Raw genomic sequence first — 26904 nt, forward strand, 5'->3', positions numbered from 1 at the left:
GGAAAGCCACATGTGGTCACTAGGAATCTGGGATGAAGGCAATGTAAACTCCATATTCTCCCTCCCCCTGCTGTGATGACTGTCATATAAAGAAGCAGAAAGAGCATTTGAACGGTTTTGACTTGAACTCTCTCGGTTGTTCTTCTGGAATGTGGACACTCCCGATTATTACTGGGGACACAACTAGATCATTGGTCTCCAGAGGCGTGTTCCCTGAAATGACAGAGCTGGATGGGAAAGAAAGGCAGGGGGGCCATGCGAGCCATGAGGGAGTTATTTCAAAATGCTTTCAGGGTTAATGACTGCTAACTCCCAGTCTGACTCAAGAAATGGGTTTCTCACAGGTTCCCCTTTCTACGTCCTTTTCCCTCTGCTCAGCACCCCATTAGAGGTGTCCCCCAACCCCCAGACCCATGCTCTTGTCCTCCCCCAACGATACTTGCCTTTAGAACAGTCACTGCACCCCTGAGAATGAGGCTTAACTCCTGGGCTGGCTATGCATTTGGGCAAACTTGTGACCCGGAGGACACGGCCCGGGGCAGGAAGAGATCAAATCTACCAGCTAACCCACGTGCCTGCCTTTCTTCCCTGTCCAGCTGAAATCCTTCCAACACGGCTTTTCCACTACTGGCAAGACAACGTGCTCCACACCATAGCAAGTAACTGCGGATTGAATTTTCCCATTTTAACACAGGCACATGGTGGGGCTCTTTTGCAGCAGGGAAGGTCTGCAGACATTAAGGAGAGGAAGAACACAGGTTGGGCTTTTGTTTTATTTTCTCTTTCTGTTTGAGCTGAGCTGGCAAGTCACAGGTTTGGTCGGGGAGTCATCTGGGTTTCTTTGGACAGTAAATCAGGTAAGCCCACATTCATGAGAAGTGCCACAGTGTCGATTTCTAATTCCCAGGCTATGCTTGAAAAACAGATATTTTTTTAAGAACAAATTTTCCCTGTTTTAAGGGGAACGATTTAGAGTGGCTGCCTCTGGCTGGAGTACAGCCCGTTTACAGGACTGTGAACGTTGTATAGTTCAGTTATCACGTTACTGGCAAAGAGAGCTTCTTAGCACGAAGCCAATAAAGGTGCTAACTGGGCAGAATGTGGGCATTCACATGTGCTCGTGAGTCTTCTGTGCCTTTTCACGTTGGAGTACACGGCCAGACTGAAGCAAGAGACAAAAATCATCTGATGAAAACGAACCGATGCTTCTCACTGCACAGGGAAAAGGGAATGGGTCCCAGGGCTTCTTCAAGCTGGCTGTTGAGGAATGAGGAAAATTCAAGTAATTGATGGATTGAATGAAATGTAGTTCAGGCTTCAAGGACAGTGTACTTAATTCACTGAGTCTCTCACAAGAATTCCAAATGAAGGGGGAGATTTGGAGAGAGGGGAGAGGGCAGGAGAGGAGGGAGCAAGGCGAGGAAAGGAGGGGAGAAGCCAAGAGAAGACTGAACCTTGGATTGTGGAAGGCAGACCCAGAAAGGAAGGGGAGACAAGGAATTGGTGAGGCCAAGGAGAGCAAGAGAGAGACTGGGAGGTTACAGGAGGAGGGAATAAGGAGATAGAGAAGAGGTGAACATGGCGACCAGGAGCAGGTGGGGCTTACAAATGAAACGAACATCTTCTCTACTCACTAACTTACTGGGTGACTCTGGGCAAATGTCTATGTCTCTGTAAGACAGAGTAATTCTTTCCCCCATCAGTTAAGTGGAAACAAACAAGGCATGGGTGTGACAGCGTTCTAGGAATACAAGGGTATTGCATGATTCAGAACTAAAAACATTACATTATATATGTATGTATATATATGTACACATATATATATATCAATTGTATGTTATATAATATTATATATGTATATATATGTGTGTGTGTGTATATAAATATATATATATATATATATATATATATATATATATATATATATATATACTCTGAAATTACGGAGCTTGATAGGAAAGAAAAGCAGGGGGGCCACAGAAGCCATGATAAGTTATTTCAAAATCCTTTATGGGGAAATAACTGTTAAGTCCCATGTGGCTCAGGAATATGTAGATTATATATATAATTGGTCTCTGGTCTCTCTGTGCCTCAGGAATAGCAATGGACCAACACGAATGCAGTCAGTCTGGTAAGTGACTTCTTGTGTGTGTGATTATTTAACCATATTGTGTGCCATTTTATATAAAAATCCTGCTACTCTCCCCAAGCAAAATATAAGCTATGAGATGTTTCTTCATTAGAGAGAAGAATTTTGCTCTGCTTATTCCAGTATTTCCCCAGTCCAGCCTTTTCACTGGTGGTCAAGACCACACCCCAACCCAGCAAGGTCAGAGGAGCCATCTCTGGCCTTAGAACAGAGTCAAGTTACTTAATCCAACTGGGGATGGAACCCACAGTTGTGGCTACACATCTCTGATCTTCAGAAAATTTGTCTTTTAGACAGTCAGAACTGGGTGATTCAGGCAAGCCTTGCATGAGAAGATATGTTTCTAAATCCATATCGTCCCCCAAGTATGGTTTGCTAGGACCCAATATGGCAGCATCCTGTAGCTGAAGAGAAACTAAGATTAAAAAAAAATTTATTTATTGATTTCAGAGGGAGAGAGAGAGAGCACACGTGCAAGGGAGCAGGCTGAGGGGCAGAGGGAGAGGGAGAGAGAGAATCCTTGAGCAGACTCCCCACTGAGCACAGAACCCTATGCGGGGCTCCATTCCAGGACCCCAAGATCATGACATGAGCCAAAATCTAGAGCTGGCCTCTCAAACAGCTGAGCCACTCAGGCGCCGTGAGAAATTGAGTTGTTTTAAAAATCACTGTTGATTTGATTAATAATGGAGTTAGCTTCTAGTTTAAAACCAATATATTGGGAGACTGTCTTTGCTCATAATGTGGGAATATCTCTTGTTGTTAAAAATATTCCACTGGTATAAGCAGTATAGTCATAACACAGGAAACTTGCTCTTACAGGACCATATATGAAGAACCAACGCGCCAGAGGATCAGAGCTGAGAATCATTCTGGTGGGCAAAACAGGAACCGGCAAAAGTGCCACCGGGAACAGCATCCTTGGGAAGAAAGCATTTGGGTCACAGCTGACTGCCCAGCCCTTTACTAAGACTTGCAGTGAAAGTCAGGGAAGCTGGGGAGAGAGAGAGATAGTCATTATTGACACACCGGATATGTTTTCTGGGGAGGACCATTCCGATTCCCTGTGCAAAAAGGTGCAGAGATGCTACTTACTCTCTGCCCCAGGACCCCATGTGCTGCTCCTGGTGACCCAGCTGGGCCGATTCACCACCCAGGACGAGCAGGCTGTGCAGAGGATGAAGGAGATCTTTGGTGAAGGTGCCATGAGTCACACAATTGTCCTCTTCACCCACAAGGAAGACCTCGAGGGAGAATCCTTGACGGGTTACATCCAGGACACAGATAACACAGCCCTATCCAAGCTGGTGGCAGCATGCGGCAGGCGAGTGTGTGCCTTTGACAACCGTGCTACAGGGAGCAACCGGGATGGCCAAGTGAAGGAGCTAATGGACTTGATGGAAGACCTGGTGTTGGAGAGAAGTGGTGACCACTACACCAATGGGCTCTACAGCCTAGTAACAGCGTCAGAGTGTGGACCTGTGTGCGAAGAGGAAAGTTTCAAGGATTTCAAAAGAGCTCTTAGGAAGTACATGGAAAATCAGAGACGTTACTCCACCAGGGCCAAAGCCAATTACCTGAAACAAGCCCTAATCAAAACACCAGTCTTTATTTCACTTTTTATTCAGTTGTTTGTCAAATTGCTAATTCTATTATTTTGTGTATTGTATAGAATGTGCGTCTCGTTTTCCTGCTTTCTTTTTAGTGTATGTTGTTTGTTCTGTAGCTTACTGTTAATGATAGCTAAAATACTGATGATAATTTTGAGAAAGATCACTGGGCTGCAAGGCAAGACTCTTAGATTATAGTTACAGGTAAGTGATTTTTATTCACGGCCAGATACTGGGTGAATCCAAGTGCCTCGCCTGGAAAACGCAGTGCCTGACACCAGTAAATGTTAGTGATTCTGTGAAGGGTTTAAATCTTAACATCACTCTCTTAAAGAACCATATTATTTTATTTATTTTTTTTTAAAGATTTTATTTATTTATTTATATGACAGAGAGAGACAGCCAGCAAGAGAGGGAACACAAGCAGGGGAGTGGGAGAGGAAGAAGCAGGCTCCCAGCGAAGGAGCCTAATGTGGGGCTGGATCCCAGAACGCCGGGAATCAAGCCCCGAGCCAAAGGCAGACCCTTAACGACTGTGCCACCCAGGAGCCCCTGAACCATATTATTTTAAAAGTTACTGACTGTTTTGAAATATATCACGAAAACCTTTTGAAAGCTGTAAACATAAAATTCCTCTCATTTGCAAATCTCTAAAGCCAGTTTTATGTTCCTGGAAACGCCTTTTCTTCTTTATGATACTGCTATTTCTACTGAATATAATAGAAACAACAATAAAATTTCTACTCAGTATACTAACACAGCAATAATAAATAAGCCGTGAAGTTCCTGAGAGCCCATGCCTTTAATTCTGTTCTGTCGTTTTATCTTCAGAAGTTGGTAAGTGAACGCATGGTTCATTTACTCTAGAATGGGATGAATCCATGTGAAGCAACCACACACAGACACACTCACACATCAGTCGTCTGTTTCATGTGCATCAGATTTGCTTAATATTGAAACGGGCTTGGCCAGATTTTATCTCTGGCCCCAGTCCTGTTTAGTATTAAAACACACACAGAGGCTCACCCTTCACGCAAGGTGGGAATTGTGCAGCATTGTCTTGTTCGATTCAGATAGATGTGGAATTTATTAAGATAAACAGAATCTTCGTGATTGATGAGCTCACTAGAAAATCAGGAAGACTCCAAGGGTGAAGCAAACAATACATATAAAAAGAATGTGGGGCTAAAACGAGTTGAGAGGGGCGCCTGGGTGGCACAGCGGTTAAAGCGTCTGCCTTCGGCTCAGGGCGTGATCCCGGCATTCCGGGTTCGAGCCCCACGTCAGGCTCCTCCTCTATGAGCCTGCTTCTTCCTCTCCCACTCCCCCTGCTTGTGTTCCCTCTCTCACTGGCTGTCTCTATCTCTGTCAAATAAATAAATAAATAAATAATCTTAAAAAAAAAAAATAAAAAAAAAAAAATAAAACGAGTTGAGAGCCATCAGGAAGGTGCAAACATAGAAGGCAGGGTTGACCGACAGACAAATGCCACTATCAATCCTGAGATCAAGAAAGTCAGCCTTGGGTTGTCGGTGAAGTGGAAGAGATGATTGTGAGGCTTCCGGATTATGTCAGTGAACCCTCAGGGAGCTATTATTACAAATTCATTTTTTAATTGAATACTTAAATTTCATATTTAAAATACATATATTTTCATATTTCTCTTGTATTTTACATTTCTGGAAAACTTTGTTCTTTCCTGCTCATCCAAGTGGTTTTTTTTTTCTATCTAACATTGCTCTGCATTTCCATTATACAAGCCCTAGTGGGACAAATTCTCTCTGGTTTGCACTGTCTTCAAATGTATTTTTTTTAAATCTTCATTCTTGAGGGATACTTTTACTGAATAATGAATTCTCGGCTGATCTTTCCTTTTTCTTCAGCACTTTAAACGTATTCCAATGTTTTCTGGCTTACATTGTTTCTGATAAGAAAGCAGCTGTCTTTCTTATATTGGTCCCCTATGTATATGGTCTTTTCCCCTCCTGTGGCTGATTTAAAAGTTTTCACTTTCTTTGGTTTTTGGTATTTTGACTCTGAAGTGCCTGGTTTGTTTCTCTTTGTATTTCCTACTTAGCATTGATTAAGATTTTTGGATTTAAGCGTTCAAGTTTTTCATCAAATTTTTAAAATTTTGGTCATTACGTTCTCAATTTGTTTTCATTCTACCTAGTTCAGTCTTATCTTCCCCTTCCTGGATTCTAATTGTGTTAGACTGCTTGATACTATTCCACTGCTCGCTAGTGCCATATTCATTTGTTTTTCAATATTTTTTTCTTTTTTGTGCTTCAGTCTCAATAATGTCTCTTAACCTGTCTTCAAGTTTATAGATCCCTTCTTCAATGTCCCATATGCTTGTAGGTCCATCCACCTAAGTTGTTCTTTTTTAAAAAATCTGATATTTTATTTTCTAGTTCTTTTTACATTTTATGTTTCTCTTCTGAAATTCTTAATCCATTATATTTCTTTTCTATAAATCTTTAGCACATTTATCATTGTTATTTTAAAGTCCTTAACCGAGGGGCCTTGGGTGGTTCAGGTTGTTAAGTGTCTGCCTTCGAATCAGGTCACGATCCCGGGGTCCTGGTCTTGAGCCCCTTTTGGCTCCTCGCTCAGCAGGGAGCCGCTTTTCCTTCTCCCTCTGCCCCTTCCCCCCCACTCCTGCTCTCTCCCTCTCTCAAATAAATAAATAAAATCTTCTTTAGAAAAAAATCCATACCATAATTCCAATGAATGAGTCATCTGTGGTTCTGTTTCTACCAACTGTTTAATCTTCTGATTATGAGTCCTAAATTCTTGATGCTTCATGTTTCATGTCAATTTGTATTATATTCCAGATAAGTTTGTTTACCCTGATTTTGTTTATTTCCTGAAGAGTAGAAGTTAATTGATCTGTCTGCTGGTTAGAGTGATCACATCATTTGTTCCTAAATTTGAGTTGAAATGAGAATGAGCTTCCACTTTAAATTGAGTGAGTTTGGGATGCCTGGGTGGCTCAGTTGGTTAAGCATCTGCCTTCAGCTCAGGTCATGATCTCTGGGACCTAGGATCTAGTCTCCTGGAGGGCTTCCCGCTGGAGGTATCTCACTCTCTCTCAAATAAATAAATAAAATCTTAAAAAGAAATACCACTGAATGGGTGGCATATAAAACACAGAAGAATTTCCCCCATAGTTTTGGAGGTTGGAAGTCAGGATGGAGTTGCCACCAAGGTTAGGTTCTGGTGAGATGTCCCTTTGGGTTGTAGACTACTGACTCTGTCTGTCTCCTCACACATGGTGGAAAGGATGAGCTAGCTTCCTGAGGCCTCTTTGATAAGGGCAAAATTCTCAGTCATTCTCTTGACCTACTCACCTCCTAAAGTCCCCACCTCCTAAAACCGTCCCCTCCTAGAACCCTCTCCTTGGGCACTGAGTTTTCAATATATGAAACGTGTTGGGGGGACACAAACAGATTAAAGCAGACACAACTCTCCCTAATACCTGTCTAGTTCTTATATACAGCTGCATATCGACCTTTGGGATCCTTCTAGGTTTTATTATTCCCTGTGAAAGAGATGTCAGGGTCAAGCATGTTAAGGTTGACCTATGATATATCAGTCTATTTTCTTTACAAGAATTTACTGCCAAAAAGACAAATGTAACTAAACTGAAAATATACACTGTATGCTAACTATAGTGGAATTTAAAACTAAATTTAAATTTTAAAAAGTTTAAAAAATAAAGTGAAAATTATATTTTCCTAATTTTCTAGCACTGATTATGGTTCATGTATTACAAAGTGAAGTAGAAATTTAGGTTATGTCTTCACTGTGGTTATCGATCTGGATTTTTATGCGAAAGAAAGAAAGAAAGAAAGAAAGAAAGAAAGAAAGAAAGAAAGAAAGAAAGAAAGAAAGAAAGAAAGAAAAAATTGAGCTCTTCCCAGACAATGGAGAAGAGAGGGAGCCACAGGTGCACCAGCAGAACTCCTCAGAGCACCTGAAATGAGGAGGGTATGTGGGTCCTGTGGAGTTTCATGGGGGTGGACCAGCCCACAGAAGTGCCTGAACACCACATGGTTAGAAAGTCAGATGCCATCCTTGGGTTGTGTCACCAACTGATAGGATTTCCTTATTTCTATATCAGAATGTGACAAAACACTTTAAAGGAAGTCTGTCCTTCTCTTTAAATCTTGGCTCTAGTCAAAAGGAGTGGATGCCAGAGGAGGCACCTATTCACCTGGCCCGGGTTCCAGGTGTGGAGAAAGAAGGTGTTTGTGAAAGGGGCCCTAGAGCCATCCCAGCTCCACCTGGAAAAGGAGGGGCCTACACACCTGCACATAGATGCCATCTCTTAATGGGGTGGCAGGATGGACTTCGGGGTTAGGGTGAGCTGCGGTCATGTGGCCTGAGGGCCCTGGTGACAGTGAGCTGGGCTTTATGACGCATGGCTGGGCAAAAGCCTATCATCGATTCCCCTCTTTAGCATCCTCAGCAGCCCTGCCAGGTTCACACAGAGGCTCTGAGCTAAGGGGTGGAATAAGATCTAACAAGTCGAACGAGAGCAACTCGGCAACCCAAGGGACAGCAGGGAAGGGGCCGGGCTTGAGGGGATGGCCCGTGGCCCCAGCTTGGCCTTCACTTCAAAGCTGCTTACCAGTGTGGCTGATTTTAACCTGTTTCTCTTTCATTTTTCTACTCTCTCACCTACATGTGTCCACATGTCATTCATTACCTACAGTTTATGTCTTGTTTGCATATGGAAATGTGATTTTAAAATAAAAAGAAGGATTGTGACTTTTAAATTCTCATATGCAAGTGTATGCTTGAAGTCAAGGAAGGCTTCAACATCATGGGTAAAATGCCATTTGGGGCATCTCAAGGGCGTGGTAAGAGTAGTGGAGAGAGCAAGATGTGGGACATGGCCTGGGGACTTGTGTTTCAGAGCTGTCCCCTATGTACTTGCTCCAGGACATGAGGCCCAAGGGCATTTAGTTTTTTTCTTGAAATGTTGATATTAATATTAATCTTTATAGTTTTCATGTATGATGAAATAATATGATGAGAGCACTTCATAGGTTAAATTCCATAAGACTGTGATACAGAATCAAAAATTCAAAGAGGAATCTTTTCATAATGATAGATATTACAAATAAATAAATTTCAAAAACAAATCCATTTCACACTCATAGGTACATTTCTTATTCGTGATAATAAACACTGCATGTGATGTGTGTATAGAGCTGGGAGCTACCAGTAATATAAAGTAGGATAGGATAGGTTGCTAGGGAGTTACAAGGTGCAAATGTGAAAAGATACATATGTATATCTTTCCTATCGGTTCTGTTTCTCTAGAGAACCCAAATATAGGAAGACCTACTGGGAAAGTCCACATCCCCCAGCTCAGGTGCACAAGCCACACCTAAGACGGAAGCTGGACCGGAACAAGAGATGACATGGCCTTGTCCCACCATGCTCATGCCACTACCTGCCACACGAGTACTGAGTAATAAGCACTAGCCTTCCATGACGGGCCTGGAGGGACCCTGGAAGGCAGAGTTGTGTAGAGATGACTAGAAGCAGAACAGGACGAGAACACTGAATAAAACCATCTGGCATTTGAGGGCCCACCCTAAGCTCAAGGCAACTCTGGAGAAACACAGGGCCCAAGTTACTCCCACGGTCATTACAGCCACAGCCCCAACCTAGTCCAACTCCTTCTGGGCTGACTCAAACCTCACACTAACAGCCTGACAGAAGAGAAGGGGTTCTGTATCCAGGAATAAATATTATTTATTTCTTTTCCTACTTTCCTTCTACATATGATGTCTACGATGTAAAAAAATTATGAAATTTTTTTTCATAAAGCAGGAAAAAATAATGAAAAACAATCAACACAACAAATGCAGAAACAATCCCAAACCTGGACAGGGATTTTACAATAACAATGAAGATTGAAGAAAAACTGGACAACATGTAATAAAAGATGGGGAAATTTCAACAAACAAAGGAAAACCATAAGAATCAAATATAAGTGGTAGTGGGGTACCTGGGTGGCTCAGTTGTTAAGCATCTGCCTTCAGCTCAGGGCGTGATCCTAGGGTCCTGAGATCGAGCCCCACATTGGATTCCTCTGCTGGGAGCCAGCTTCTTCCTCTCCCACTCCTCCTGCTTGTGTTCCCTCTCTTGCTGGCTGTCTTTCTCTCTCTGTCAAATAAATAAATAAAATCTTTAAAAAATGCATATAAGTGGTGGAAATAAAAAGGACTATCACAGATGAAGTGGTCCTTTGAAGGCACAGCAACACAGTTGTTTCAACACAGTTGATGAAGGAGTCAGTGAATTTGAAGATAAGAGAATAGAAATTCTCCAAACAAAAACAAAAGTTAAACATGAGTGAGAAAAAGAAAAACAGAATAGAGTCTAAGAGCAGAGAAGATTTCAAACAGGTAACAGGTATCAAAAATACCAGGAGAAAAAGAGAGAGAATGGACAGATGAAATATTTAAGGACATAAGGGTTGAGACTGTTCTAAAATGATGAAAGATATGAAGACAGATTCAAGAATCCCAGAGAGGCTCAGGCAGGATAAATACAGAAACAAACAAATAAAAATCTAGGTACTTCACACCAAACTGTTAAAACTCGAAGATAAAGAGAAAAACTTAAAAATAAATAAGGGGGGGGGAGACAGATTATATTAGAGGAAAAAAGACTGTGATTACAGATGATTTCTTGTCAGAGTGTGCAGGGTAGAAGACAACGAGTGATATCGGTATATCACCAAAAGAACAACAGTGTCAGCCCAGATTTCTAGAAGCAATAAAATTAGCCTTCAGATATGAAGGTGAGCTAAAGGCTGTCTCACAGGAGCCGAGCCGATTACCTGTCAGCCCACCTGCATGACAACAAATATTGGAAGAAGGTCTCCAGGCCAAAGGACTGAATGTGATACCAGACAGAAATTTGTAGTTACCAAAAGAAATAAAAAGCTCCAAAACTGGCAAACAAGAAGATAAATAGAAAGACCACTTTTTTATATTTATAGCTCTAAAAGATAATGCTCTAAAACAAAAACGGTCACAGTGTTTTGAGGAACCTATGACATATGTAAAAGTCAAACATATAAGATATGACGACACGGGAGGGAGAAATTATACGTACACTAGTGTAACTTCCTTAAACTACATGTGACGTGGCCTAATGTTACTGACACGTAGACTGTGATAAACGGTCTGAACACCCCCGAACAAGCAGGGACTGTCAGATTGGATTAAAATGCAAGACCAACTATACGTTATTTAAAAGAAACTCACTATAAATATAACCAGTGTATTCGTTTTCTCTTAGTGCCTCATGAATTACCCCCAACGTGGCAACGTAAAACAGCACACGCTTATGAGCTCACAGTTCCTGTGGGTCAGGGGTCCAGGCACAGCCTAACTGCGTCCTCTGCTCAGTGTCCACAAAGCTTCAGTCAAGGTGTCAGCCATGCGGCGGTTCTCATCTGGAGTTCAGGATTCTTTCCCAAATCCATTCAAGTTGTGGGCAGAATTGAGCTGCTTGTGGTTGTAGGACTGAGGTCCTCCTGGAAGGTCCAGAGGCTGCCCTTCTTGACAGGAGATTCACAATAAGGAATATTTGCTTTCTTCAACGCCAGCAGGAGAATCTCTTGCTTTTCAAACTTTCTTGATTAGGTCAGGCCCACCTGGTATAATCCCCCTTTGACTAACCTAAAACCAGCAGATCAGGGACCTTAATTCCATGGCAGAGTCCCTTCACATTTGCCATGGGAAGTGGCTTCCATCCTACTCACAGGTCTGCCCGTGCTCACGGGGAGGGGATAGCCCAGGGCACGTACACCAGGACCAGGGAAGCTTGGGGCCCATCTAAGAATTCTGTCTGCCACCACAACATAGATGGGTTAGAAGTAAAAGGATGTGTAAAGTAATTCCATGAAAACACTAATAAAAGGAAAGCTGAATCACTATATAGTAGAAAACAGGTTACAAACAAGGAATATTATCAAAGAAAGGGGCGCCTGGGTGGCTCAGTCGGTTAAGCAACCGACTCTTGGTTTTGGTTCAAGTCGTGATCTGAGGGTCTTGAGATGGAGCCCCCATCGGGCTCTGCGCTCAGCACGACATCTGCTTGAGGGTCTCTCTCCCTCTGCCCCTCTTGCTCATGCTCTGTCTCTCTCTCTCGAACAAATAAATAGATGTTAAAATAAAAAGATAAAGACAGACATTACAGAAGGATAAATATGTCAATTTACCAGGAAGACATAACAATCTTAAAATGTGTACACCTAAAACTTCTTCAAAATACATGAAGCAAGAGCTAAACAAATCAAAAGGATAGATAAATCCAAAAGTATACTCGGAGATTTTAACCTCCTTTCTCACTATTCAGTAAGACACATAGACAGAAAATCAGTAAGAATACAGGAGACATAAGGCTGGAGACTTTCCCCGAAGGTCAGCAGAAGGCCAGGAAGCCCATCCTTATCTCTCCAATTCAACATCATACTGGACATCCAGCCAGTGAAATGAGGCAAGGAAAACAAAGAAACAAGTCATAAAAAGTGGAAGGGAAATAATAAAGCTCTCTTTATACAGAAGTGACATGATTATTCATGTAGAAAATCCCAAAAGGCAAAAAATATTCCAGAACTAATAAATTAGCTCGGCAAGGTAGGAGAATGCAAGGTCAACATGCAAGGATCGATCATAATCTGTGTATTAGCAACGAACCACTGGAAATTGGAATTACATCATCAGTACTCTTATAATAGCATTAAAAGCCATGAACGTCTTTGGGATAAATCTAAGATTTTAGTGCCCAAAACTACAAATGTTGATGGGAAAAATCAAAGAAGACCTAAATCAATAGAGAGAGCACCTATGTTTGTGGATAAGAAGATTCAATATTGTTAAGATGTCAATTCTCCCCCAATTTCATTAATAGAGCAACGCAACCTCAGTCAAAATCCAAGTGGGATTTTTTGGTAGATATTCACAAGCTTCTTCTAAAGTTCATATGAAAAAAAACAAAGAACTAAAACTATTTTGATTAAGAAAAGGTGGAGGATTCACCCTCCCTGATTGCAAGGTTTACTTTAAATCTACATTCATCATAACTGTGTGTGACAAATGGTATTGTCAAGTCCTCTTACTTGAGAAGTAGTCACAGTTCACTTGAGAGCAGGGACGGAGTGTGTGCACCTGCCTGGCCACACAGCAGGCTACGATCTCCTTGTGTTTGCAATCTCTCTGAGGACCGCCTGTGATACACGTCGCATTCTGGTTTAATGCCCGTTCCAAGAGAAAACTGTTTTCTTTCTCTTCCATTGTAGTGGAGAGGTTTTCCAAGTTGGCAAGAGATTGTTTTAAATTATATTCCCCCCAAAATCTCACACAATGATGATCAGGTGACTCTAAGCCTACCTTCCAATATCAACAGAAAGGAACCTGGAGATTCTCTAGGACAAGACCGGGCCCTGCCTAAGCACATAGTGTGTTCTGATCTTGCTTTGCACCGTGATTGGGTTTTGCTGATTTAATTCCACTTCCAATTAACATACGGAGCTATGTGAGTTTCAGGTGTTCAATACAGTGCTTCAACAATTCTAGACGTTACTCACTGCTCGTCATGGTAAATGCACTCTGAATCCCCATGACCTGTGTCACCCACTCTCCACCCACCTCCCCTCTGGTAACCATCAGTTTGTTCTCCAGGGTTAAGAGTCTGTTTCTTGGCTTATCTCTTGTTTTCTTTGTTCATTTGTTTTCTTTCTTAAATTCCACATATGAGTGAAATCATGGGGCGCTTGTCTCTCTCTGACTTATCTTTGTGTTGCACCCTTTACATCCATCCATGTTGCAAGTGGCAAGATTTCTTCTTAGGGCTAAATAATATTCCATTGCATATAAACCGGATCTTCCTTATCCACTCATCTATTGTTTGCAGGGTTTGGCTCTTGTAAATGAGGCTGCAAATACAGGAGGTTGCCTTTCAGCTCTGTTGAGCCTTTCCTTTGCTCTGCAGAATCTTTGTATTTTGATGTGGCCCCAGCAGCTTCCTGAGGCAAGAGAAACAAATGCAAAGTACTTGTTTTACATTCCGAACTCTAGCCTGAACTGTGCAATCAGTTGACAAAGAGAAGAGGCACAGCCTCCCAACCCTCACCCCCACCACCCACCCCCAATAAATGGACACAGAAGCTCCAGGCCCCTAAAGCCCCTTAGCGCTGTTTGTCAGAGGACAGAGGAGGGACAGCCAGCACAAGGGGTCTGCAAAGTCCTTCAAATCCCGTCCTTAGAGCTGCTCTTTCAGCCCCTCTGTGGACTACCACAGCCTTTCTGTCCCTGGTAAGCAAGAGCATTCTAGAAGGGGAGACTTGACCAGGGTCTGGGGAGTCCCTCGGAGCAGGTCCTCCTGCCATAGGGGCTGTGGGAAGTGGCTGGCGCATCATAGGGTTTTCCTGGGTCACTGGGGCCCTTTCTTAACCTGGGGGTCCCTACACTGCCCTCAGAGACTCTACCTCCAGGTTCTGCTTATTTTAAGGAGTCCTAAAAAGGAAATGGGCGGGCGCATGGCGACCCCGGCAGGCTCAGGCAGCAATTGTCCCCCTAAGGGAGCCACATGTCCCCCGCTCTCTGCTCTCAGGGTGCTTTGGGCAGCAGTTTCTCCGTGGAAGGCGAGGGTCTGCCCAGGTCCACACGCAGCGGGGGAGGGGGGGGGGCGCTCCCTAAGCCCCTTTGCCTTCTGGCGCCGAGGCCCCGCCCTGGAACCTAGGGCCTCACTGGAGGCTCCTCCCCAGCTGCACCCCCATCTGCTTCCTGCTCTGTCCTCGCTGCCCAGAGAGCAGCCAGGAGAACCTCCCGCCTCCAGAGAGCCAAGGGCCCGCCCCCCAGAGCTACCTATGGCCAGATAGCCCCCCCACTCCCCACCCCGGAGAGCTACCTGAGCCCTGAGAGCAGACTGGAGAGCCGCCCTCCAGCACGGAGTCCTCAGTGCAGCGCCTGGTAAGGGGAACCCGGTCCCAGTCCCAGGGTCTTTGGGGGTCCGAGGGCCCGGGGTCTGGTTCCCAGCTGGTGACTCTGGTGTGATCTCAGGCTACCGCCCTTGTGGGTTCGACCCTCAGTGGACCGGGAAGGTGATGGTCCGAGTTTCGTGCACGGTGGACTCCGGGTGGCCTGGAAACAGGCTGGGAACTTCTCTCCCTGCGCTCACAACCCAGGGATTTCATGGTTCTTGTCTTCTCTGTCCGGTTGCCTCCTTCTTAGCCTCTTTGATCCTCCTGAGCCTTTCAGGGTTTCAGAAAGCTGGACTGACATTGTCCTCCCATTTGACAGATGAGAAAACCGAAACTCCCCAGGTGCCCTAGCTGGTTGGGGACACACTTGACCATTTCCCTTTCCTGCCTTCTCATATCCCTCCCCACCTCCCCAGAGCCCTGACTTGTGCCAAGGCCCAGAAAGGTCTGGGAGAGCAGAATGGATTCTCAGCGTTCCAAAGGGCAAATATGGGATCATTATTTTCCCACCGCCCTTGAGGCAGGAGTTTCAGAGGAGACCCCTCAGGGGACATTGTCTCATGACTTTGATCTGGAAGCCATTCCATTCTCTCCCAATCCCCCCCCCCCCCGCCCTGTTTCCTATGACGTGATGTGGGTCTCTATTGTACGGCAAACTGGCTATGCTCAGAGCATATGGGAACAAGCCTAACCCTTTAGTGAGAGACACAGCACAACATCACAGTGACTGACGTGCCCAACAAGTGACTCTCATACCAGGAAGTATAGGGACTGGGCAGATGAGTGAAGGAGATACTTATGAATAAGGCAGACAAAAAATATTTTTATCTTTCTGGAACAGCATTAGAGAGCGTGCTTTCTCATGATTTGATAAAATAAAGCATCATCATGATAAAATCAGGCTCACATAATTTTAAAATCAGAATGTACAGTATGTTTCTTTGCCTTAAACTCCTACCTAAGCTAGATCCTCCCACCGTCCCTGTCTGATGCTGCCATAATCTCTGCTTGCTCGCTGCCTGCCGCTCTCTCCTGATACCTGGTCGCGTTTTGGAGATGAGATAGAATTTTCCTTTGGGGGAAGACATCTGCCTCCATTCCCTGTTCTCTCACTTCTGCCTGCTCTGACATTGACACGTGCCACCTTTCTTCAGTGCAGGTGCCTCCGTCTTTTCTGACGATTATTCCATCCTGTTAATATTTTGTCTGGAACTCATTTTAGCCTTTCTGTCAATATCCTTTCTGACTCGCCTCTGGACACTTTTTTAAAAGTATTTTATTTATTTATTTTATTTTAGAGAGAGGGCATGCGCCAGGCCCAGGAGGGGAAGGGGCAGAGGGAGACAATCTCCAGCAGATACCGCACTGAGCAGGGAGCCAGGCGAGGGGCTTAATCTCATTGCACCGAGATCATGCTCTGAGCCAAATTCAAGAGTCAGACACTTAACCAGTTGAGCCACCCAGTGCCTCTGGACACTTTCTTATCTATTAACATCTGCCTAAAAATCTGTCCCTCTCGGGGACGGATGTCTGCCCCTCATCGGACGGCTCAGAAGAGGGCTCAGGAGAACCACCTGGGCTGCATCTCAGCTAATGAAACCTGAGGTTCCCTGGCTTTCTGTGTCAGCCGCATTGCTCCATTTGGGTCTCACTTAACCAAGTCAAAACACCAGATTGTTTTAAATCTAAATACAGAGCCACTCCTTCCTGCTGCAATTTTATCTTTGAAAAATCTTTTAAAAAAAAAAACATGCACACAAGTTTTTGCAATGCAATCCTCTATGTTCATTGAAGGCAGACTGGGGTGCTAACGTTGTATGTGGGGTTCCAAGAGGCTCTTGAATTTCTTGGAATGATCTCTTTTACATCCTGTGGAATCAAGGAGGATATGCAGACCTAGGAGACCCCCCTCTTTTTTAATCTTAGCTCTGTGGCCATCTCGTGACCTTGGGCAGGACATGTGATGCTCAGTTTCCCAATATGGAAATAGACATTTCAACACCTATCTTGATCCCATCACAGGGGATTGAGTGGGACAATTAGAATCATGGGCAGGAACGAAGTTTGAAGGTTGCAGATGGCCGCACAGAGAATGCTTCCAATGACAAAGCCCATCGTCAACACCCTCCCCTCTCGCATCGTCCTTACCACACGACTGGATTGATTCCAGCGTGTTTTCTGAATGTCATCTCAAGGAGAGGATGTCAGAGAACATGAGCAGTTGTAGCAAAAGCCCGAGTGTAATTGACCAGAGGCTAGGACAGCCCGTGGCAAATGGTGAGGAAAATGCTCTTCTCAGGGCTTAAGAAAAAGAGGAACGGGGAAAGGAGGGAGAAGGAAAGCGAGAAAGGAAGCAAAGGAAGGAAGTGGTCTCAATATATTTGCTAACCTGGAAGTAGATGGTATCCCCCAAGGAGGGCCAAAAAACTCCACTGCATGAAGGGAAGAAGGTGCCAAAGTTCGTTCTTTCTTTCTTTCTTTCTTTCTTTCTTTCTTTCTTTCTTTCTTTCATTTTTTTTAAAGATTTTATTTATTTATTCGACAGAGATAGAGACAGCCAGCGAGAGAGGGAACACAAGCAGGGGGAGTGGGAGAGGAAGAAGCAGGCTCATAGCGGAGGAGCCTGATGTGGGGCTCGATCCCATAACGCCGGGATCACGCCCTGAGCCAAAGGCAGACGCTTAACCGCTGTGCCACCCAGGCGCCCCCAAAGTTATTTCTTTAGAACAGAAGCAACCTGAGTAACAAATAAACTATGAAAAACACTTTTGATTCAATGGGAATGATAAAACGCAAGTTTAAGCTGATTAAGATGTCCTCACTTACACCTGTAAGAGTGACAAAAAATTAAGTCTAAGGTCACCAAGCACTCGTGCGGATTTGGGAATTCTCCTATGTGGCGGTGCCAGTGGGAGTTTGCTGAACCGTCCTGGGCTTGGACATGGCAATACCGAGTCAGCTGGCAGCTGTCTGTCCCAGGTAACTTGTTGCACGTGTGCCCCACAGAGATGGAATGATTTTGCAACATTGTTTGTAGAAGCAAGCATGTTGTTTGAAACAGCTTAAATATTTGCTAGTAAATAATTGATGGGCACATTGGGGGACTCGGTCCATTGAACGTCCAGGTCTTAATTACAGCTCAGGCTATAATCTCAGGGTCGTAGGATCAAGTCCCAGGTTGGGCTCCAGGCTCCCTGTGGAGTCAGCTTGAGATTCTTGACCTCTGCCCATACCCCCACTCCTGCTCTCTCTAAATAAATAAAATCTTTGAAAAAATAATCGGTAAAATGTTACATACATGGCATCATTTATGTAAAAAGCTGCAAAAGGAAAAGCAGCACTATACATTATCTCTAGAGACACGCGTATGTAGAAGTATAAAGAGACAAACGAGAATGATCCCTAAAGTCCTCAGGATACTGGCTCCCTCTGAACAACAGAGCAAGGGGGACTGAGACTGGGTAGCCGAAAACTGTGAATGGAGCCATATGTGTAATGTTTCCATTTCTCGATCAAACAGAACAGCTGCAGCAGAGAGGCTGAAATAGTTACAGTCGTTCGTGGCACGTGGTCCCCATTTCTTGGATACTTCTCCACTTCAAAAGTTGGTTTCATAACCGCATCATCTTTAAAACTGACTAAATTCAACACAGCCTCAGAGTTCATCGTAATTCCGGTTGGGTGTCTTGGGCACACTTGCCTTTTCTAACACCAGGAAGAAGGACCCAATATTCTGCCTCGTTCCAGTGCAACTTTTATGCCAAGGGTTGTGTCGATTTCTGCTTAAATCTGCTGGCAGACAAAAACGGTGATATTTCGAGACCAGGCTCCCAGAGCCTTCCAGGAAAGAAGCTGGATTAAAATCTGAGCAGGAGATGAGGTTATCTTGAATTTGTCTGCCATGTTGATTCTTTCCCTTCGGTTATAGCACTACCTTCTCTCCCCCAGCTCCCCGGCACGGGGCAGGCAGGGGTGAGTGGAGGGGTAAGGAAGGTATCAGTGCTCGGCTCTCTACCACTCTTTCCTCTACTGTCAGTCCCTGAAGGAGTCCTTGTCCCTGCTCTGCCCTCCCACCGAAAGGAATCTTATACTTTCCTCTTTGCCTCTGGAATATCCGTGGGACCCCGCGTCTAGTACTGGAAATTCTCTACTTCAGACACACCGATGTCATCTCTAGCAAGGCAGTTTTTTTCCGTATTCTAGCAAGGTCTCCTACTTTGATTGCAAACAATAATAATAATGTCCCACTCCTGGTTCCACAGAAGAATGCTTTCTTCATTTCATGCCTTTTCAAGTTGGAGAGAGATAATCAACTGATATTTTATTTTATTTTATTTTATTTTTAAAGATTTTATTTATTTATTTGACAGAGATAGAGACAGCCAGCGAGAGAGGGAACACAAGCAGGGGGAGTGGGAGAGGAAGAAGCAGGCTCATAGCGGAGGAGCCTGATGTGGGGCTCGATCCCAGATCGCCTGGATCACACCCTGAGCCGAAGGCAGACGCTTAACCGCTGTGCCACCCAGGAGCCCCTCAACTGATATTTTAAAAAAATATTTCCTAATTCCTGTAAGTCGGAAAAAAAAAAAAAAGAGCAACAGTGCATTGTGTTAACATAACCTAGCTTTGCCTGGGGTTTGCCTAAAGTTAGTCATAGATGCTTGGAAGTATAATAGGAGTGAGAAAATTAGCAATGGAAATGGCTCATCCCAGGATAATTATTCCTAAATGTCTGATTTGAAAGTGTTCTCAGGCCTAGCAACTCCTTATGGACACTTGCTTTTACTCCTTTCCTGTTTTCTATTCCAGGAGAGGATGGAAGGGCTTCAGAGGGGCAGATACGGAACAATGGCTGAAGGTAGGGAAGCCCGGATGTTCTCAGGAGCTCCAGGCACCTGGGAGAGGTGCTGTTCTCTCCACCGACCCCCACCTCGAACACAGGGACAGAAACCCTGTAATTCGGAAGTGAAGAAGAAAAAGACAACTATCACTTGTGCTTTACCTTCCCTGTGTTCACCCCCACCCACTGTCACCCGCACATGATCTGTGGGAAATGTGGAAGCGAAACTCCCAAGTCAGGGTTTGAAGGATTTGGAACCAGACTGTGAAAATGATTTCTCTTTGCCGGTCTGCTCCCAACTAGAAAGAGGAAAGTTCCCATAGAGATTTAGGAATCATGCTTGCTACAAATACTCAGGGAAAGGAGGAACCAACACGGAGTAGAAGGAATAAAGTAAGAGATTTTAGGAGGCTGAAATGAACTTAATTCATTTGAACTCATAAGAACTCTAAAGTCCTGGGGTTCTCACCCTTCTTTGCCCCTTGAAGATTTTACTCTTGGCTCCGTGTCGCCCTCCCCAACTCCGTTCTGTAGTCATCTCCTGTAGTCCGTTGGCCAGAGCTCTCCAACCCCCGTGCTTCTAATGCTCTTCTCTCTTCATCAGCCTCACATCCAGGGGCATCTCCCAGGCTTTGTCCTTGACATTCATGACCTTCTGTCATGTCAGTGTCAAAGATCCAACTATCCACCCTGAGAGCAGAGACCCAGTATGTTGAGCTGCCCTTGGCGGGAGGTCACTGTAGCTCTGACCTCTGAGACGTCCTATACCCCTGAGGTTCCGACGTATGAAGCGCTGCTGTGCGAGGATGATGGGGATGTGGGGGTGGCAAGACGTGGTAATAGTTTCTCACTTGTGGCTTCTCGTCCTCTATCTCCTTCTAATCTTATATTTATTTAGCATGAAATTGGCCAAAGCACCATCTGTGGAAAAGAACGGGGACCACAGTCCTTTTCCCATAAAAAGCCATGTTTTCCCTGCTCTAGAGGAATTGTTAGGGATCCTTGGGCACGTCCTCCCTTGGCTGTGGGTCAGAGCATGAGCTTCTAATGCAGGGTTTCTATGATCCACAAGCATCCTAAAGTTGTGTACAAACTTTTGTATGTATCTCGATAGCATTGGTTTTGGGGAGGGAGGTCCACGAGCTTTCATGAGATACCATGAAGGTCCATGACCTGAGAATCCTAAGAATCACTAGCTCAGCAAGAAACAAAGAACTGGGTTTTTTTATAGGCAGAGAGGAAGATAAGTGGTTTGCAACATCGTCCTCACTGAGGATCATCCTGGTGGGCAAGACGGGCACTGGGAAGAGTGCCACAGGGAACAGCATCCTCTGCCAGCCAGTGTTTGAGTCCAGACTGGGGAGCCAGCCCGTGACCAAGACGTGCCAGGCGGAGACAGGGACCTGGAATGGAAGGAACCTCCTGGTGGTCGACACGCCCTCCATCTTCGAGGCGGAGGCTCAGACCCAAGGGATGTGCACGGACATCGCGGACTGCTACCTGCTCTCCGCCCCGGGGCCCCATGTGCTGCTGCTGGTGACCCAACTGGGGCGCTTCACTGCCCAGGACACGGTGGCCGTGAGGAGGGTGAAGGAGGTCTTTGGGGCGGGAGCCATGAAGCACGTGGTGGTCCTCTTCACCCACAAGGAGGACTTGAACGGCGAGTCCTTGGACGATTACATCACACACACGGACAACCAGAGCCTGAAGAGCCTGGTGCAGGAGTGCGGGAGGCGTTACTGTGGCTTCAACAACAGGGCCACCGGGGAGGAGCAGAGGGAGCAGCTGGCCGAGCTGATGGCTGTGGTGGGGAGGCTGGACAGGGAGAACGAGGGCGCCTTCCACAGCAATGACCTCTTCTTTGAAGCCCAGAGGCTGCAGCGAGAGGGGGGAGGCGCCCACGGGGAAGAGCGCAGGCGCTACCTGGCCAAGGTGCGGGCGCAGCTGGAAGAGCAAAGGCGGGACCTGAGAGACAGCACGAGTAACTGGGCGTGCGGGGCGCTCCTCAAAGTCAGAAGGTGGATGCTTTCTAACATTGGGATAACTGCTGTCCTCATTATATGCATTTTGATTTTTCTTGCCACTTTAATTTACTTGTGTATTACTCATGGACACTGAGCATTTTCAGTGATTACTGCCATCAGCGGGTTCATGTGTTCACAGTCGCCATCTTTGTGTCAGATTCTTTGCTTTTTCCATAATTTCACGTTCTGCTGTTTTTTGGTCACATCAGACATGCTGTCCATTTTCTTCAAGTGCTTTTAGGTCAATAAAATCAAAGGAAAAATTGTTTTTCTTGTTTTGTTTTGTTAAAAATTGTGATGGTACATGAGAAACTGTCCAGAAATGTTTGGGACATGAAGGGAAGCAGGTGTTGGGTGGTGAAGCCGTGGGGATGTCCCACCTCTGGGCCCTACTTTGTCCCGTCAGTCTGCTGAGGGGAGACAGGTGTTCTTTGAGAAGCCGGTGACAGAATTCCTTATTTTTTTCAGAAACATACCTGATTCCATCAGCGTTAGTCATGAAAGGTGATGCCCACCCCCACCTCCACCCCTGCGAGACAGAATGATGAGGATGGTGTTGGGAGGGTAGTTCCTGGCGCGAGAAGAGGCCCAGGAACAGGTGTAGAAGGGGGCGTGCACATGCTGGGGAAGGAGAGAAAGGGGTCAGCGCAGCAGGATGGGGGCTGAGCCTTAGGAAAAGCAGGCACTGGGAAATTCTCAGAGGTCAGGAAATAAAGGAAGAGAATGATATTCACTCCTTCTCATACAAACAGAAGTAATTTGGAGAGTTGGAGGAAAGCCTGACATTCACTTTTTCCAGATACTGGAGTAGAGTTTCTTTGCCTCAAACCAGGATATGGGTTCCATGTCCCCTCTCTTCAGTTTCTAGTCTCCCTGGAGCCATGCGTCACCTGCTTGGGGATTCCTGTGTCCACACTCTCAGATGACCAGAGAAGGCCTATTCCTGGCTGACTCAGGTGAGTCTTTCTCTTCAGGTTACCCTTCTCGGTCTCATGTGGTGTGGCCTGAGTAGAGGTCCACTCTGGGCCCGATGGTCCTCCATTCAGGCAGAAGGTTCGGAGAGCTCCATTTTGACCTTGATCCCTGCTACATTTAGTACTGCAGCTTTTAGGGGGCTCTGTGTTTTGGGTGAAAAGGTACTAGTTTGCCCAAATGACTACATTCTCTGTGTGTATATGCTTTTATTCAAAAGTATGGAGGGAAGAAGGGGTTCTGTGGCATTCTGAATAGAAACGGTGACATCTGGAATAGCCGTTCAAAAATTCTTAACATGCTTACTCTTTTGTCTTTCTAAGCACATGAACATGGCCAAAATCTGTCAGAGGCATAACTTTGGGTTTTTAAAACCTGATAGAGGAGGAATCACACCTGAATGCAGTTTGATACGCATTTCTTTCCATAAGCGAGAGATTAAGCATCTTTTCCTATGTTTGGTATCAGTTTGTTTTTCTGCCGTCTTCTTTTCTTTGGTCCCTTTTTCTGCTGTCTTTTCTTTTCTCTGGTCTCTTACCTTTCAATTTCCTAGAAACTGTACATATTGGACAGATTAGTCATTTGTCTGTTATATGGGTTACAAATATTATTTTCTAGTTTGTTATTCAAATTTTACTTTGTTTTTGTTGTTTTGAATGATTTTATTTGTAAGTAATCTCTGCACCCAATGTGGGGCTCAAACTCACAACCCCGAGATCCAGAGTCTCATGCGCCACCGGCTGAGCCAGCTCCGCAGCCCTTTACTTTGTTTTTTAAATGCAGATGTGTATCGCTCTAATGTAGGCATAGGAATCCATAAATTTGTGTGTTCTGGCTTTTGAATCATAGTCACAATGTCCACATGCATCGATTACAGTGGAATACTTTTCTGTTGCCTTCTAGAACTTTTCTGATTTCTTTCTTGCTAACGTTTAAATCTCTTACTCATTTGTAGTTTATCCTGGTGTTTATCAAGCATTTATCCCGCCTTTCTAGCATAGACTGTACTTCAGGTTACTAAGTAAGTGAAGAGGGAGAGAATATCCTAATACAAATATTCTAGCTACACAATGGAAAGGAAATAGAAGAATAGAATATCACCATTTTGCAATACTTCTTTAAATAATGGATTTACCCAGTGATCCTCAATGACTACTAACATAAAAAGAGGTAAAACAAAACACTAAGTCCCCCTGACGGAAACATAGGGCACCATTTATGAGTAACATTGGCAAAAAAATTGAACTTGATTCTGGTCTGATCAAGCCAACCACAGCTAAGTTCCAGCTTACAGAAATCTATGAGACAGAGGAAGATACTAAATGACATTGTGAGGTTGCAAACAGCAAAATTCAGGATGTGGGAAAGTCAATAGTACAGATGTCTAGTGTCTTTGACAAATACTTTGCAAAAGAAGACATGTGGGCGGGGTCTTCTGTTTCAGGGCATGATGGAATAGCCAAGGTTAATATTTACCACGCATCCTGTGATATTGTGATTTATAAGAAATAGGTATTTGATCAAATGACCAAAATATATTTTTCATATGTATTTGGTCTTTGTCCGTGGTTCATGGCTCACAGCTCCTAAATCCCTTGAAATTTTCTGAGATACTGACGATAAAGGTGTTTTTGTTATGTTAATGAAGGTGGCTTTCAGACCCATCACGGTGGGGTGCCGGTTTTCCCAAGGACAATGGGACAATGGGAATAGAGGATTGGAACTTTCAATTCCACCCTGACCTCCCAGGACCAGAGAGGTGAGGGGTGGCAGTTGAATCAGCCAATGGCCAATGACTTAGTCAATCATGACTGTGCATGGAAGCCACCATAGAAACCCAAAAGGTCTGGGTTTAAATATAAAGAGATAGGTTAAAGGCCAAGAATTAGAAAAGGTATAGCATACATAAAGTATATGAAGCCTGCAGTGGCTATATTGCTATCAGACAAAGCAGGCCTCAGAGCAACACCTTCTCTTCACCAGGGATAAAGAAGGACCTTTCCCAGGGATGAAGAGGTTAATTCATCAACAAGACACAATAATACTGAATGTGCATGTGTTACAGGATTTTCTCTTCGGTGCACTTGGTTCTTGGTCATGCCACTATGAAAAATGAAGAGGGAGACCAAGCAGAGTGGTGGGCAGCAGAGCAAAGTTTATTGAGTTTAGCAATAATACAAAGCTCCCAAAGAGGGAGGGGACCCAAGAGCTTTGCCACCAGAATTTCTAAGTCTAGGGGTTTTTTATGGGCTTGTTGGCTTGTTGTTTTAATCTGATTTATCCTCTCTGTGCCTGCCATCCAATCGGGTTTTGTCATCTATCTATAGCTTGGGAAAGGGTGGAGGGCTCCTTCCAGGGTACGTGTAATGTCCTCTTAAGGAGGTTTCCTTATAGGGCAGGCCGGGGGTGGGGAGGTGGGGGACTTGTCCCTGCATGCCTTTCCTCTGACTCTCCTTCATCACACGCATCCATAAGTAACCGAGCTTCAGAAAAACAAGAAACTTCAAAATTGAAGAAGTAAAACTGACAGAAGTGAATGGAGAAACAGACAAATCCATGGTTATAGTTGGACATTTCAACACTCCTTTCTCAACAGTGTGTATTATTTCCTTTCCTCCTGAAGACTGAGCAGAGACAAGGGAAGAGAAATCGTGTTTCATAATTCAGATTTCCTCCCATCAAACTCTGACTTGAGATTTCACTTCCACATTTCCCACAATCTCATCACTGAGTGGGTGGGGTGGGGTCCGGTGAGGTGCGTGGAGGGACACACAGAAGGTGAATTGTAGGACTCAGATTGTGGTTCCAGGTCTGGTATGCAGGGTGCCTGGTATTTGCTATCTAAGCTTGCTGGGCCTCAGGTTCCTGTCTTGTCAAAAAAAGAGAGTCTTTTTCTCCTGTGTGAGTGGAGTTGGAGTCCCTGAAATCCCCGTGAGTGGACAGAGAAGGTTGTACCAGTGCCTCAGGGATGTGAGCCGTGGTGTGCCCAGCATCCTGGAAGGCCTATTCTCACACAGCCTGGAAAGTATCTGCCCTGACCAGGCAGCTGCTCTCAGAATTTCTACCAAGGGGCTAAATTACATAGTTGAGCTGATCATGCACAGAGGGTTGGCTAAGCTGGAAGGTGGGCAGAGGCTGGCCAAGGGTGAGTAGACGCCAGGTTTGTCCATTCTTGAGCAAAGTCATCTGTGCTCAAGGTGGAAAAGGAGTTGAGTGTTGGAAACAGGGACAGACATGCAGTAGGGAAAGTATTCTCCCCTCTTCTCTTCAATGGCAAAGGAGGTTGGCTTTCGCAATGGGTAGAAAAAAAGAGGAAATGGGTCTTTACCACTTACTTTTCCATCCTTCGGTGACAGAGTCTTGAGTGTTTTCCAAGCCCAGAAAAGTCCCTTTTCAGCCTTAGACTTCGACACGGGAGGGCCATCAATAAGGCCTTTGCTCAGAGCCCAGTGATGGTTTGGGGAGTCATGAAGCTGCTAGGGCAGAGAAGAAGACATTTCTGGTACCTTTCTATGACTGATTTTCAGCTGGATTCCATTGTGATCGGAGAACACACTCCATACAGTTTCGACTCGTAATTTTACGTTCGTTGAGATTTGTCTTGTAGCCCAGGATGTGGTCTATCTAGGTCCATGTTCCACGTGCACTTGAAAAGGATGTGTCTGCTCCACTTGTTTCTATCAATATCAGTTAGATCCTGTGATTGATGGTGTTATGGGGTCAATTCTCCTATAACCTTGCTCATTTTCTCATGGTTGCTCTATCAGTGGTTGAGAGAGGGATATGGAGTCTCCAAACAGAATTGTGGATTCGTCAGTTCTCCTTTTGATTCTTTCAGTTTTTGCTTCACACGTTTTGCAGTTCTGTTTTCGGGAATACACACTTAGGATTGCTTTGTTTTCTTGATGGATTAACCTTTCAATCACTGTGTAATGTCCCTCTCTGGTTTTGGTAATTTGCTGTGCTCTGAAGTCAACTTTATTTGATATTAATATAGCCATTCCTTCTTTCCTTTGCATATTTAATATTTGCACTATTTATCTTTTTTCATCCTTTTATTTTCAACTTGTTTCTACCATAATATCTGAAATTATTTTCTTGGAAGCAGCATATAGTTGGGTTATATGGTTTAATCTACTCTCCAGTTTCTAATTTTTAATTTAGATCCCTACATTTAATAGAATTAATTTATGAGGTGTTAGTGCATAAGTCTGCCATTTTTATTTTGTTTTTTTCCTTTGCTCACTCCAGTTTTTATTTCTCTATTTTCTCCTCTACATTCCTGTGGATTA

The 26904-nt window shown here is 44.5% G+C and overlaps 2 protein-coding genes across 6 annotated transcripts; both read left to right on the forward strand.

The window, feature by feature from the left end:
• Positions 1-502: 502 nt before the first annotated feature.
• Positions 503-7430, forward strand: LOC123788790 (GTPase IMAP family member 2-like). 3 transcript variants are annotated; one of them, XM_045792347.2, is made up of 3 exons: positions 503-857; positions 2096-2131; positions 2972-7430. In XM_045792347.2, the coding sequence occupies exons 2-3, from the start codon at positions 2104-2106 to the stop codon at positions 3955-3957; spliced, it is 1014 nt and encodes a 337-aa protein (XP_045648303.2). In that variant the 5' UTR covers positions 503-857; positions 2096-2103; the 3' UTR covers positions 3958-7430. The 3 variants fall into 3 exon arrangements, with proteins under 3 accessions (XP_045648303.2, XP_045648304.2, XP_045648305.2); XM_045792348.2 differs by having other exon boundaries at positions 503-758; XM_045792349.2 differs by lacking the exon at positions 2096-2131.
• Positions 7431-14627: 7197 nt separating this feature from the next.
• On the forward strand, positions 14628-21908 carry LOC123788792 (GTPase IMAP family member 5-like). 3 transcript variants are annotated; one of them, XM_045792351.2, is made up of 3 exons: positions 14628-14765; positions 19586-19634; positions 20848-21908. In XM_045792351.2, the coding sequence occupies exons 2-3, from the start codon at positions 19592-19594 to the stop codon at positions 21732-21734; spliced, it is 930 nt and encodes a 309-aa protein (XP_045648307.1). In that variant the 5' UTR covers positions 14628-14765; positions 19586-19591; the 3' UTR covers positions 21735-21908. The 3 variants fall into 3 exon arrangements, with proteins under 3 accessions (XP_045648307.1, XP_087716829.1, XP_045648306.1); XM_087860703.1 differs by lacking the exon at positions 14628-14765 and adding an exon at positions 15252-19345; XM_045792350.2 differs by lacking the exon at positions 14628-14765 and having other exon boundaries at positions 19359-19634.
• The last annotated feature ends 4996 nt before the right edge of the window (positions 21909-26904 follow it).

Source organism: Ursus americanus, chromosome 3 (assembly GCF_024610735.1).
Source record: "Ursus americanus isolate L20-20 chromosome 3, mUrsAme1.1.p, whole genome shotgun sequence".
Taxonomy (NCBI): domain Eukaryota; kingdom Metazoa; phylum Chordata; class Mammalia; order Carnivora; family Ursidae; genus Ursus; species Ursus americanus.